Below are 14,276 nucleotides of genomic sequence, written 5' to 3' on the forward strand. Positions count from 1 at the left end.
GGAAGTCTGGGCATCTTTGCTTAGACTGCTGCCCCCGCGACCCGGTCCCGGATGAAGCGGAGGAAGATGGATGGAGATGGATGGATGGATGCTCTCTATTGTGTCTCATCTGCCTACTGTATCTGTTCTTGGATTCTAGTAGTTTTTTAAGGTTTGAAGTCACCGCGGACACACTTCCTCTGAAGCAGCATCTTATATTAGAAGCACATTCATAAACCCGTCCGCCATGGCTTTCATCTGAAACCAAGACCTCAGCTGCATGCTCATGTCTCACCGCAACTCTCACCTCCAATGAGCATTGTACAGATGGAGAATATCTTCTCAGAGTCTGTGTTGGCAGACACATTTCCAAAGCCCACGCTAGTCAGACTGCTCAGTGCGAAGTAGAGCGAAGTCACATAGCTGCTGCGCATGGACGGGCCGCCCCCCAGTATCTTCAGAGTGCTGGTCTCTGACGCGTCTGCTCCCCCAGTATTGTTCCCAAAATCTTGGCTGGAGTTCCAGCTTCCTGGTCTCACTGCCTCTGACACTGACACGTTCCACTGACTGCTGTTGGTGGGCAGGCTGCTCGCAGTGGAGGGGACTGAAGTCATGAAAGGGGACAGGAAGTATGGTGTGCCCAGGCGCTTCGCCAACTCATGGAGCCAACCTGAGGGACAGAGGGAGACACGGAGCAGGTATTTGTTAATATCAGAGACGGAGATGGGCTTTTGCCACCAACCTTAAAGTTTGAAACTACAGGTTTGGGATTTTTTTAACTGACATCATTACAAAGACCTTTCTTCTGTTTGTGACTCATTATGGACGGAGTGGATCATATAGTTGCTCTTCACTGCACTGACACAAACAACAAACATTACAAAGAGTAACAACAAATAAAAATAGAAGCAGAAAAAGTGATTAAAACCAATAAAGCATACCCAAATAAATTAATCTAGATCTTAAAATACATCTTTGAGCCCACAAAGGAGAACAGAGGACAGGAAACTGCAGAGGACAGGTCAGGATCTGAGGGTTATCTTTAAGGTGAAACAGGATCAAGGCTAAGAGACAATAAAAACCCAGAAAGACCCCAGATAAAAAAAAAAAAATAAAAAAAAAAACTAAAGCCGAAAAGTAAGACAAATCAGTACAAATAATCCCTGATGAACGGTGGTTGCACTGTTAGAGAATCCTTGTATCTCACATGAACAGAACATGTGCAGGTCTTCACAGGGAGGTCTGTTTTTGAACCGGGTCTCTTCTCTGGATGAGATGTTTTCTCTGACATTTTTGTTTATGTATTTTAGCAGACTTTTGGTATTGGAATTGATTTTAGAAGGACTTCCAAGTAAATTCTTTACTTTTGAAAACCAGCTGCTAAGAAGTCTTCTGGCGATGTTCCAGCTTTCTGGACCTTTACTGAATCATTAGGGAAAAGATATAAAAACTAACCGATGTCCCAGGAGCCTGGGCTTTCGATCTCCCGGCGACCAATGAAGTACCACACACAGGCCATCCAGTGGGCCAGCAGGGCAAACATGGACATGAGTAGCGTGAGGACGACAGCGCTGTACTGAGAGTACCGCTCCAGCTTCTGAAGCAGTCGCAGTAGTCGCAGCAGCCGAACCGTCTTCAGCAGGTGGACGCCAAAGTACTACGAACAGAATCACAACACGTTAGTTTTTCAATGGTCTGTCACAGAAACGCAGCTGAAAAATCAGTAGGAAAGCTTGTGTGATTACAGAAATGATGAACAATCCAACATAGCTGTCACTGATATTAGGACATGATTGCATGATTACTAGAGACGATGGCGGCGCAGAGGTAGGACGGTCAATTCCCGCTCTGCCTGCCCACAAGTGCCTAGGCAGAACACTGACTAGCACTTATGCCACTGATGCCAGCATCAGTGTCAGTGACAAAGTGCCATCCACAAGGAGGAGAGCTGTTCTGTTCTATTGTTGATGAGAACATCCTCCTACCTCTCCAAAGGGCAGCCATCCTCAGCTCAACTCAGAGTTGCAGGAACCAGAACCAACAAATGCTCATCTGCTTCTTCAGAGAAAACAAGAATAAAATATCTTCCTCAGGCAAGACATAGGTTAGAATGTCCATGGACACGTTTCATGGAGATATTTGAAAATCTCAAATCTCAGAGCAGAGGAAGCACACAGGCCAGTGTGGTAACCAGATCTCCACCTGCCATCAGTGTGTGAATATCTGTTTATGGGTGAATGGAACTCTGACTGTAAAGCACTTTAAGACTTCAAGGAAGGTAGAGAAGTGTCATACAAGCCATTGTAATAGCATACTGCAGCCTCATTGGGAGAGGTTGCAATTATGCAGAAGGAAAATTCAACACTGCAAACCAGTCATCCCTGTACATGTTCAGAATGTGGAATCGAGCAGCTCTGCTTCGGTTTGTGGGTTGGGGAGACTTGTCTGTCTCCACAGATTTGGAAACATGCATATGTTAATCTCTTCATGGGAAAGCTTCCTAATGTCTACGTCTACATTTTCCTTTTTGTTAAAGCCTTTGTAGAAATGCACAGGAGCTGCCATGGTGCCTCTAAAAGAAAAAGGAATTCACCTGGTCAAGAACAGAAACTCACCTGACCACATTCACTGTGAAGTGAGACAAGGTGATGACAGGTATTTACCACAAAAGCCTCATTAACAGACTGGAGAGCATGGAAGTGAGAGAATCATGAAGTTCACACATGCCATCCATTAAAGGGTGGAGTGTGGCTCTTTAGCTCAACCACTTCCTGTCTCTTGTAGGAGGACTTCATGTTCTGGTCTGACCCTCCATAGGGGGGGGCACCCCCAATAGAGTCCAAACTGAATTTTTTCTGTCCGTGTCAACGGCCATGTTTTCCTACAATTACAATTGAATGCAACATACAAGACATTTAACACAATGCTGTGCAGCATAACAACAGTTATCAGTACATACAATAATACAAACTACAAAACATACTTTATAAATAAAAATATATAAGAAAATATGATGGTTAAAAAAACATTCATGATTTTAAAATTTAAATGACCATATTGATCTCTACTTCAGAGAAGAACAATCAGTCATGTTTCTGTCTTCAATCCAGTGATGGGTACATGTTTAGTTATGACTGGTTATAACATCCAAAGTCTAACAGCCATGTTAGATTTTTACTAGCCAAACATTTGTCAATAAAAAAGTTGTATGTTTATCAAAACCGTTATTCCTTTTATTTTGAAAGTTTCAGTTTATCTTCCAAAAACAAAACATCAATAATAACTTAAAGTTTAGTCTTATTTCAGGTTTTATAACATGACAGAAATGTAATGTTTTAACAAACTACATGTCTTTTTTCTGAACCTTTTGATGAACACATACTTTATTCAAAGCATCAACTTTTCATCAAAGCCCTAAAGTTTATTTCTAGTCATTTTTTGATATCTTGACCATTTTTTAAGAAATTGACTCTGTTCAAATCAAAAATGTTTTTCTTTCAATCACAGAGGAGTAAAGATTAAAACAAGTGAGGAACTAATCTGGCCTTCCTTCCCAGTAAAATTTCCAACACTTAGAACAGACCAAGCCTTTGCACAGTGGAGAGATAAAGGTTTGACGACTTTGTGCCTGATTCTTGAAAGAGATGAAATAAAGTCATTTGAAAAATTGAAATCTGAATTCAATCTTGAAAATAGGGATTTGTTTAGATACCTGCAACTTCGCCATTTTTATAATTCCAATGTTAAACAAGGCATTACGCTTAAAGGTAAGGGACTGATAACAATATTCACAGAATCCTATAGACATCTACCAAACAAGACCATTTCTGGACTATATAAGGGGCTACAGAGCCAAAATGATAACTCTGTTTCAGCTAAATCAAAATGGGAGAAAGAATTAAATATTAAACTATCGGAAAGTGATTGGCATGACTTGTGTAAAACACAACAAACGTCAACCAGATCCGGTAGATGGAAAGAATTTGGATGGAAAATAATACTCAGATTCTTTATAACACCACAGATTGCTACCAAACAGCAGGGGAAACCTAAATATTGCTGGAGACAGTGTGGACTTGTAAATGCTAGTCACTCCCACATTTTTTGCCTCTGTAACACACTGAGGATATTCTGGGACAATGTAATTAAAACAATAGAAGGTATACTGGGCTACATAATACCCAAAGATCCCCAGATCTTTTTACTGGGACTGCTACCCAAAGATGTGATCAAGAAAGAGGACCGATATCTTTTCAAAGTGCTAACGATTGCTTGTAAAAAAGCTATTACAAGGAACTGGCTTAAACCCGACCCCCCTACAGATGTCCAGTGGCTTCAAATTATGGACGAAATTCACCAGATTGAAAAGCTCACCTTCTTTCTACAACTTCAAGGACATTTATTTTCAAGATGCTGGAGAAAATGGACTGCTTCCAAACTAAGAGAAGCATAATTGTTTCCTACTAAATTTGAGTACCTAAATCAAGTTTACTTGCCCCACATTCTATTTTTTTTGTTTAGCGAGACAGTGGTTTGCATTCATGTCTTTATGTTGCTTGTTAAAAAATGAAAATAAATAAAAAGTATCAAAAAAAAAAAACAAGTGAGGAACAATAAAATAATTGTTTTAAAGTTGTTGTTTTTTTTGTCATGCATATATAAACATGCTAAATTAGAAATATGTGCAACATTGTTGCATAATTGTGTGTAATACTGATCAGGGTTGTAGTTGTGAATCCCAATGAAAATGAGCACCAAATGAGTGTGTGTTTGTGTTGCTGAGGTCAGTGTGAGCAAATGCTAGAAATTCCCAGCACACCTGAATGCAGCAATAGCGAGTTCTTAATGCAAACGCATGAGTGCAGAAATTCCACACAGCCCCTGAACGCACCTCGTGCCACGTGAATGTGACAATTAAATCCCTTAAATCAGCGCAATAAAGGCAGGATTAAATGTTTGAATCAACTCTAAAATGGATGTTTGTGGTGACCAACAGATGAGGAGAAGCAGACTCCATCATGTTGTGTTTGAGCCTCAGAGATGAAGAACAGAGACTCATTTGTCAAAGTCAAAGAGCTTTTCTGACCGCCAAAATAAGTTTTCCCCACGTTTGGTGGTTGTTAATTTAGAGTTCTGCCTGTATTGAAACATGGGTTATAGAATGTCATGTTATGACTGACATAAAATAGCTTCTTTACAGTCAACAAGCAGTATTCAAGATTAACACGTACCTGCAGAAAACTGGTGTGGTGTGAACTCTATGCACGGAGCTGTGTGACGTATTTCCGGTTTCCAATAAGACCGCTTGTTTTCTTCCGGCTGTGGCTAACTATATGAGTGGACTTGGCTAATCTGCTTGTACTTTCCCTGGTATTGGTTTATATTTGTTATTTCTTAATTCGTATGATAGTTTATGATTATGTATATACACAATGACATCCAAAAAGGCAAAGTTTGCCTTTCTGAAACACCAAACACCCCACGCTCACGAAACACTACCATGTACTGTATGATCATGTGACTTCTAGGGATGAAACATAGCTCTGTTAGAACATTTAAAACCTGTTCAACAGAACCTTTTATGTGTAAACCAACTTTGAAGAGACTTTCGGATTACTGATCGTACTCTCAGCTGATGATGAGGAGCTTCTGCCTTCTTCATGGAGCGATAGCGGCGTGCGCTAACGGTAACCTCGCCTCTGTTGAGACGTAGGAAAGGAATCACGTCTCAGACTGATTCTACCTGACACTGAAAATTACATTTAGAAACACTCAGCTGTGGAGTAACTGAAACACAACTAACGGTTCATAAAGACAAAGACAGTGATAATCAGACGTGTCTTTCATGCTAGCTAGCATTAGCCCAAATAAAAAGTGGCTACGGTATTCACACGTAATATTGTAAATACTGCAGTCAGTTCTGAAGTTTTTTTTTTGGCTGCACGGACCCGGAGGAAAGGTTAAGGTTAGGATTACGGTTCCGGTTCGTGTTTATGCTCCAAATAGTTCCCGATCACAGCCGCAGCTGCAGCTACGCTCCGCGCTCTCGCTGTATGACAGCTAACAGGACTTCATTAAATACTGTGACGTTTAGCTTTGGATTCACATAAAATACCTGAATCAATGCAGCGATCTGCATCTTGACTGCACCTATAACGTGTCGCCAACATGAATGTTCATCAGTTTTAGAGCTGGTCGCACGTAAACATGCGCTAAAAACATTAGCATCAGCAAGTTACCTTTGAAGTTTGCTTTGTAAGACGACAAAAACAATTTAAAATCTCTTTGCATTTTTATGTAGGGATATTTTACTAGAAAAACAATGTGCCTAACATCATTTATAGTAGGTCGTATAGTAGGTCATGCATATAGCCCATTGTCATAGGTCAGCTTCAGCTGTGTCTTTGAAGTGAGATTATTATTATCAATCCACAACACCAAAAGTAAGTATTTCTGTCCTTGGCTGAGATTCACTGAGGCTTCAAGGCTGTAACCCTGGTCCTATTCTAGGCATGTTTACATTAAAAGTGGGGTCATCTGTACCCACAACGCAGTGCGCTGAACATTTTTTTTTCCAAGGACTTTTTATCTTCACTGGTGTCCATGGAAGACATGAAATCCTGTCCACCTTTGTCATGGGAGGAGTCACACATCAATGTAAGGGTGGGGTCATCTGGAACCTAAAAGTGTCAGGATCGGTGGGGTTTTTTCCCTCTAGGTTTCCTGTTCCTGCTCACTCCTGTTTCCTGATTGCTGATTCCACACAGCTGAGCTCTGGACTACTTAAGTTTCTCTCCTCCTCATCCTCCCTGCCAGTTCGTTGTGCTTTCTGCCAAGGCTCAAGTCTGCTCAAGCCCTCTTAAGTCTGCTCAAGCCCACTTCGTCCGTCCTGCTGATTTTGACACTTTTTCTGGCCTTGGATTTTGGATTCAAGTCTGCTCCCCTGGCGTGTTGCATTTCTGGATTGAACCCCATGTGTATGACCCTGGCCTGGATTTCACAAGATTCTTCACTGCCCTCCATCTCCATATTGACACCCCCAAAGTCTACTCTCCTGGAGACTCCCTTGTGCATCTGGCAGCAATGAAGTTTCCACACCACCTTGAGCATAATAAACTGTATATATCTAGCCCTCAGTGTGCTCTTCCTTGGGTGTCCGACTTAGTAAATTCTGACAAAAAGTGGGCACGAGGGTTAAAGACACTATGGCTACATGCCCTTAAATCTGTGGCTCAGTTTTGTTCAGTATATAGACAGTTATGGCTCTAGGTTGATTCAACTAAATTATTTTTAACATCCAGCAGAGATCAGTCTGGATTATTTCTAGAAAAAGGAGAATCAGATCAGGTGATCAGACCAGAGCATGGGGTCAGGAAGGTCAGAAAAACCGGAGATAAACTCTGAAACTGGACAGACTGACTTTGTGCATCAAAAGTCATGCATGATCAAGGCCACGTCAGGCTTTTAGGGTGTTAACTTTGCTGTTGAGTTTGAATTTCTTTCACTTACAGCAGGGAAAAATATCCGAAAAGCAGGTCAATAAAGTTGTTTCTAACTGAAGGTGGTCAGAGCATTGTCTGTCTCTGCAGCATCGACCAAATGCTGCGCCACTCCATCTTCACGCTGCACCTACTCCTCCTCTGGTTTTCCTCTGAGACTTCTCTGGAGGATGCAACATGGAACCAAATATTGTACCATTGAGGAGCAGGATGTGTTGTGGAACACATGGACGCGTGGAAATATCCTCCGCAGGTGGAAAAGAGGGACATGGAGGGGTTTAGGAGTCATAGCAAGAAGAGACATTTTTGAAATTAGTATTTGTGTAGGATGGACTTGTTGTTAAAACTGCTGTTTACCAAGGGAGTGCAGCTGCTTTATGGGATTTTATTATTTTTTTGATTTTAAGATTATGCTAGTAATCAGCACAAATGTTTTGGTTGGCGTGGCAATGGTTCTGACATCAGCCATTTCTCCAGACACTCTGGGATGTCAGTTGTCATATCTGATTTTATGAAAGATTGTTTTTTAAAGAACGTCTTAGTGTCCTACAGCAATGTCACGTCTGTGATCTGCAGTGTCGCGGAATGTGTTCTAGCTTGTGCTCCTTGCTTTTAACAGAATTACTAAGCTTCCATCCAGAGCTGGGACATGGGGGGAGCGATCTCTTCCACTTCTTCCAGTTCTGACATGGAAACCCCAAGGTACTCTTAGGCTTGCCGATAGACTAGTCCCTCCCTGTGTCCTGGGTCTTTCCCAGGGTCTCCTCCTGGTGGGACATACCTGAAATGCCTCCACAGGGAACAGTCCAGGAGGCCTCCGAAAGAGATGCCCATGCCACCTCAACTGGCTTCTCCTGATATGGAGGAGCAGTGACTATTCAGAGCTCCTCCCCATTGATCGAGCTTTTCATGGGATCTCTAAGGGAATGCTCAGGTTTTTGTATTCTAGATCTTATCCTCAGATCATGCCTCATAGATGAGGGGAGGAACATAGACTGACCAGAAAACTGACAGGTTTGCTTTTCAGTCCAACTCCTTCTTCAATACACCGGTAACTGCAATAATGCAGTCGCTGTGTTCATCTACCTATCAAGCCCATGCTGCAATAAACCCCAAAATACACCATTATCCTACACCAATCACTGTTCTGGTCAGGAGCAGTGACCTCCAACTTGAAGCTGTCTCATTCCGGCCACTTCACACTCAACTACAAACTGCCCCAGTGCACATTAGTTAACATCTTTGATACTTTTAAAGTCCGTCTGCATCATGAGTTCCTCTGCTGCCCTCTCTGGTCTGCTCTGTCTCTTCTGCTCTTGCTGCTCTCCTGGGTTTTCCTGTTCCTTCACAAACGTGTCTAGAATTAAAGCAAAAACAAACACACCTGCAAGTCATCAACCTACTCATATCACCAGTAGCATCAGTCACTCCAGTCACTACCCAGCTACCCAACTATCAGCAAATACCGAGCAGCTCGATCAGCTCCTTCAACTTCTGTCTAACTTCTAGTAAAGTTGTCCTTTAGAGTGTCAGTGGTTTCTTCTTTCTGACTATGACAATGTGTGCTAATTTTTGATGTGTTCACTTTGTGGAATTACTGCTTTTAACATGGTAATTATTGTGTCTGTATGTGATGCTTGCTGAGATTTGTTTCTTATGCTGGATAGTTGGATTTGTCAAAAAGAACCTAAAATCCTCTTAAATATGAGGTCCAACACCTGTACTACACCTGTCGGGCTCTGGTGAAGTAGATCCTCTTTAATGGTCACGTCCATTTCTGTTTGATGTTTCAGTGACGTGAGCACTGAAAGAGCATTTTTATTTTATCTTCATGAGCTCTGCCGGGTTAGGCCGCTGCACAATTGTTTGGAAGTAACGGCTCATTCTGTTAATCAAAATAACTACACTGCTCACAAAAAATAAAGGAGCACTTCAAAGAAACACATAAGATACATCAGATCTCAATATGGAGTTAGACAGGACAGTGTCTTGGGAACAAAAGGATGCCAAGTCTTTCAATGGAAATAAAAGTTTTCATCCTACAGAGGCTCAATTGTGTAGACACCATCAAATCAGAGTGAAATGAAGATGTGGCAGGCTAGTCCATTTTTTCAAAACTTCATTTCTGCAACTCAAAATGCTTTTCAGTATCTTGTGTGGCCCCCACCAGCTTGTATGCATGCTTGACAACGTGGCGACATGCTCCTAATGAGACGACGGATGGTGTCTTGTGGCATTTCCTCCCAGATCTGTGTGAGGGCATCCCTGAGCTGTTGTACAGTCTGAGGAGCAACCTGGTGGTGTCTAATGGACCCAAACATAATGTCCCAGAGATGTTCTACTGGGTTTAAGTCAGGGGACGGTGAAGGCCATTCAATTGTTTCAATTCCTTCATCCTCCAGGTACTGCCTGCATACTCTTCCCACGTGAGGCCGGGCATTGTCGTGCATTAGGAGGAAACCAGGACCTACTGCACCAGCGTAGGGTCTGACAATGGGTTCAAGGATTTCATCTGGATACCTTATGGCAGTCAGAGCACCATTTCCTAGGCAGTAGAGGTCTGTGCGTCCCTCCATGGATATGCCTCCCCAGACCATCACTGACCCACCACCAAACCTGTCATGTTGAACCACGTTGCAGGCAGCATAACGTTCTCCTTGTCTTCTCCAGACTCTTTCACGTCTATCACAGGTGCTCAGGGTGAACCTGCTCTCGTCTGTGAAAAGTACAGGGCGCCAGTGGTGGACTTGCCAATTCTGGTGTTCTTGAGCAAATGCCAGTGGAGCTCCACGGTGCTGGGCAGTGAGCACAGGGCCCACTACAGGACGTGGGGCCCTCAGGCCACCTTCATGAAGTCTGTTCCTGATTGTTTGGGTAGAGACATTCACACCAGTGGCCCTCTGGAGGTCATTCTGTAGGGCACGAGCAGTGCTCAGCCTGTTCCTCCTTGCACAAAGGAGCAGGTATGGGTCCTGCTGAGGGGTTGAGGACCTTCTACGGCCCTGTCCAGCTCTCCCAGAATAACCACCAGTCTCCTGAAATCTCCTCCATGTTCTGGAGATTGTGCTGGGAGACACATTAAACCTTCTTGCTGCAGCACGTGTGGATGTGCCATCCTGGAGAAGTTGGACAACCTGTTCAACTTCTGTAGGGTTAAGGAATCTCCTCATACTGCCAGTAGAGATAATTATCAAGCCAAAATCAGCACGAGTGGAAAACCAGCCAAAAAAGATCAAGAGGGAGAAACTTGAAATGATCTCCACATGTAACACCAGTCCTGTTTTGAGGGTTTTCTAATTGTTGCCACTGAAGTGCACCTGTTGTTAATTCATGAACACCAATACAGCTGAAATTGATTAACGAGGCCCTCAGCTGCTTAACCAACCAGAAAATGATCAGACAGGTTTAATTCAATTCATGCCAGGACCAATTAAAAAGTGTTGCTTTAATTTTTGTGAGCAGTGTATTTGTGTTGTGGACTCCATCACTTTAAGGGAAACCAAGACAATACTTCTCAAAAGTCTAAATCTGACAGTTGAATCTGACTTTTAGCTGAAAGAAATGGCTGTGTCAGCAGATCAGAGAGCAAACATCCTGGTGTCAGCTGACTTGGTCACCAGCAGTTGATAGTTCAAACCCACCATGCTCAGCACTCACCACGCTGATGTTGAAGGCATACAGCAGGTCAAAGGGCAGGGCGGCGATCAGGTCCACAAACAGCCAGGTGGTGGCATAGTGGACACAGATGGAGCGGGCGTCATACACCACCTGACCAGACATGCTCACAAAGGTTGTCCGAAAGTTCAGCAGGATGTCTGCAGAAGACAAAAACAGTGTCCAGCAACACTAACATATCAGAACCATGCTGGGAGGAATACTGACTTTAATATAGTCTGGCTGTCAAATCCATTCATATTCCACTGGAGATGTTTTCAGTCCGAACAAAACACATTCAGAAACAGCTCTACAACAAAAGCTTTGAAAGCTGCTGTCATGACAAACCCCCAGAAATGTGGCGTCAGAACAATCATGTCTAGGGCTGCTTTCTTAATGTTTTTATGAATGTCGTAGAAAACCGGCAGAGTTTGAGATATGATGATGATGATGAACTTTAGAGCAGGCCAGCTCTGCCGGCCCATCAGGAACAGTGTGACAAAGTTTGAAAACAGAGGATAGTTCTAGTTGTGTGCATTGTCTCTATGGATCTTGGCAGGAGAGGTTGCTACAACACAACTGTGAAGTGGCTGGAATGAGATTTTTCAGGAGAAGTTAGAGGCTATGTTTTTGACCAGAACAGTGATTGGTAGAGGTGGAGAGTTCCTGCCTCAAATGGGGATATATTTTGGGGTCTTATTCACAAGTGAATAAGGCCTTTCCTCACTTGTGAATAATTCACAAGTGATGAAAGGATGGAATTTGAGATTGACAGGCGGATCAATGCAGCAGTTGCAGTAATGCAGTCGCTGTATTGACCAGTTGTAGTGAAGAAGGAGCTGGAATGAAAAGTAAAGCTGTCAGTTTATTGCTCAGTCTATGCTCCTCCTCCCTTATGGCATTAAAGTGATGCTAGCTTCACGTCTAAGTCTTGTCATTATTTTTTCAAATCATTTATTTTTCAATGCCCCATTGAGCTGGCATCATTATAACACCATACTCCTTCACCTACGTCTATTCAAGCAAAGAGAATACTTCTGTATTCACCAGTACTTTACCAATCCTGGTGGTCTTTATGCTCATTTAGTTGCATCATCAGGCAGCACTGACATTATTCTCAGTAAAAGCAACTTCATTTCATGTTGGATCAACACTTCCTGTTATTGCTGGTGACCTGCCGTCTCCACCTGCCTTCTGAAGTATCCTATGAAAAAGGCTGCAGTCTTTTCTGTGCATCTGCTGACAGAAACTGTCTTAACAAATCGCTGGGATGATTGCTTGCAACAGAACAGAGACCAAATGAAGCAAATGTGTCTGGCCTGGCTTCTGGATTCACATCTGAGCTCTGAGAACACTGGGTTTGGATAAAATGTAAGAGCCTCTGCACACTTGCAGAGCACGCAGCGCTGTGGCAAATTTGAACGGAGCAGCACAACATGGACAGTCATCTGTGGGTAATTCTAATGGCTTAATTACTGTCAGTGAGCCTCTCCCATTACCTCATAAGCTCCACGACGAGGGACTCATGAGTCCACAGAGAGTTGGTAACTGAGATGAAGACCTGCTGCCCTGAAGGAGGAAGGCTATGTCAGGGCTCACACCCTCATCACTGCTGTTGGAGGTCCATCTGAACTCTCAGTCTAAGGATTTGGTCATCACTGTCCTGTCAGCCTTCATGTTGGAGGCTTCCCTCTTGAGGGAACTTAGACTTCTCACTCAAATGTGGAGTCAAAGAAACAAAGATGAAATATTCCCAGACTGACTCTCACCCAGAATAAACAGGATCTCAACCAGGATGTCGCTGATGCTGGGCGGACTGCGGGTGCTGCTACCTTCGTCTCGCCCGCCCCCAACCATGAAGCAAACATTGTAGGGCACAGTGACCGCAACATAGAAGGTCGCCAGTAGAATCAGCCAATCCCAGCCAGCCTTGAAGGCTCCGTAGTGGAGCAGGATGAAGCGGGATTTTTGAATGGCAGCCACTTTGTACTCTGGGATGGGTGGCGTCTGACCAAACATGTTCTGGAGCAGACAGAAAAGAAGCAGAGGGGGGGTTAAGGTCAGTGTTGGTAAAAACACTGTTGGAAATACCAGCAGGAGGTAACATGGTATCTTTTTTCTGTAACAGGTTTCTTCTCTACTTTTGCTTTTGTTGCTCAAACCCAGTTACTGAGTGATGAACGCAGTGAGTTACCATTAATGTGATTACTACAAACAGGGATGCTTGTAGTGTTTCACTGAGTGTGTGTGTGTGGATAAGTGTGTCTGTGGGCAGACCCAACCCTTCCAATCAGCTTATCTGCATGTTAGAATCAGTAACAAGTTATAATGATAAATCCTACACCACCTGACATGTTTCTGCAATCATTCTTCAACTTCTTTAACTCATTTTTTTATATGTACCTTCCCCCATTCCCTATAATAAAAAATAATTTCTAAATAAATATTTAATTTTGAAAAAAAAAGATCTTCCAACATCCTGTTATCTCTTCCAGATGCTAAAAATAAGAAAAAGAGTCCCTCTGTGCTCATTGATGACCCTTAACTGTCATAACATCATCAGTGTCACAGCTTAGCTTTGTCACTGGGGGAGGGGGGGGGGCTGCATTTTCCTGCAGCAGGAGTCCAGACATACTTACATTATTAATCTTGAGCTTGCTCTTGTCCTGTTTCTGTAGATGTCCCGATAGCTGGTACAGAACGGCTCGACTGCGGCGTCGATTGGCATTGAAGCCTGGGGGGGCAGTTATCTGATGCACCTCTAAACCCGTCTCTTCATCTGAGAAGAAATGGATGAGTGTAAGAACCACCATCATCCCCCAAATCCAGTCATCTCTTTGATTGACTAGTCATCTCCTCTAACATCCAGTCATCTCTTCCAACATCTAGTCACCTCTCCCAGCATCTAGTCATCTCTTCCAGCATCCAGTCATCTCTTCCAGCATCCAGTCATCTCTTCCAACATCTAGTCATCTCTTCCAGCATCTAGTCATCTCTTCCAACATCCAGTCATCTATTTGATTATCCAGTCATCTCCTCTAACATCCTGTCATCTCCTCTAACATCCAGTCATCTCCTCTAACATCCAGTCATCTCTTCCAACAACCAGTTATCTCCAGCAGTGGTCTCCAAGCACCGGGCCGT

At 43.2% G+C, this 14,276-nt stretch overlaps 1 protein-coding gene across 1 annotated transcript in view; it reads right to left on the reverse strand.

Moving 5' to 3' along the window:
* Window positions 1-14,276, reverse strand: part of kcnh3 (potassium voltage-gated channel, subfamily H (eag-related), member 3) — a 129,804-nt gene that overhangs the window by 9,825 nt on the left and 105,703 nt on the right. Inside the window, exons 4-8 of the mRNA XM_036209543.1 lie at window positions 13,772-13,911; window positions 12,902-13,154; window positions 11,136-11,293; window positions 1,435-1,636; window positions 287-649 (exon numbers count right to left, since the gene is read on the reverse strand). Of these exons, the coding sequence (XP_036065436.1) occupies window positions 287-649; window positions 1,435-1,636; window positions 11,136-11,293; window positions 12,902-13,154; window positions 13,772-13,911 (1,116 nt within the window). The remainder of the gene's footprint in view (window positions 1-286; window positions 650-1,434; window positions 1,637-11,135; window positions 11,294-12,901; window positions 13,155-13,771; window positions 13,912-14,276) is intronic.

This window comes from Oryzias melastigma, linkage group LG21 (genome assembly GCF_002922805.2).
Source record: "Oryzias melastigma strain HK-1 linkage group LG21, ASM292280v2, whole genome shotgun sequence".
In the NCBI taxonomy this organism is placed as follows: Eukaryota; Metazoa; Chordata; class Actinopteri; order Beloniformes; family Adrianichthyidae; genus Oryzias; species Oryzias melastigma.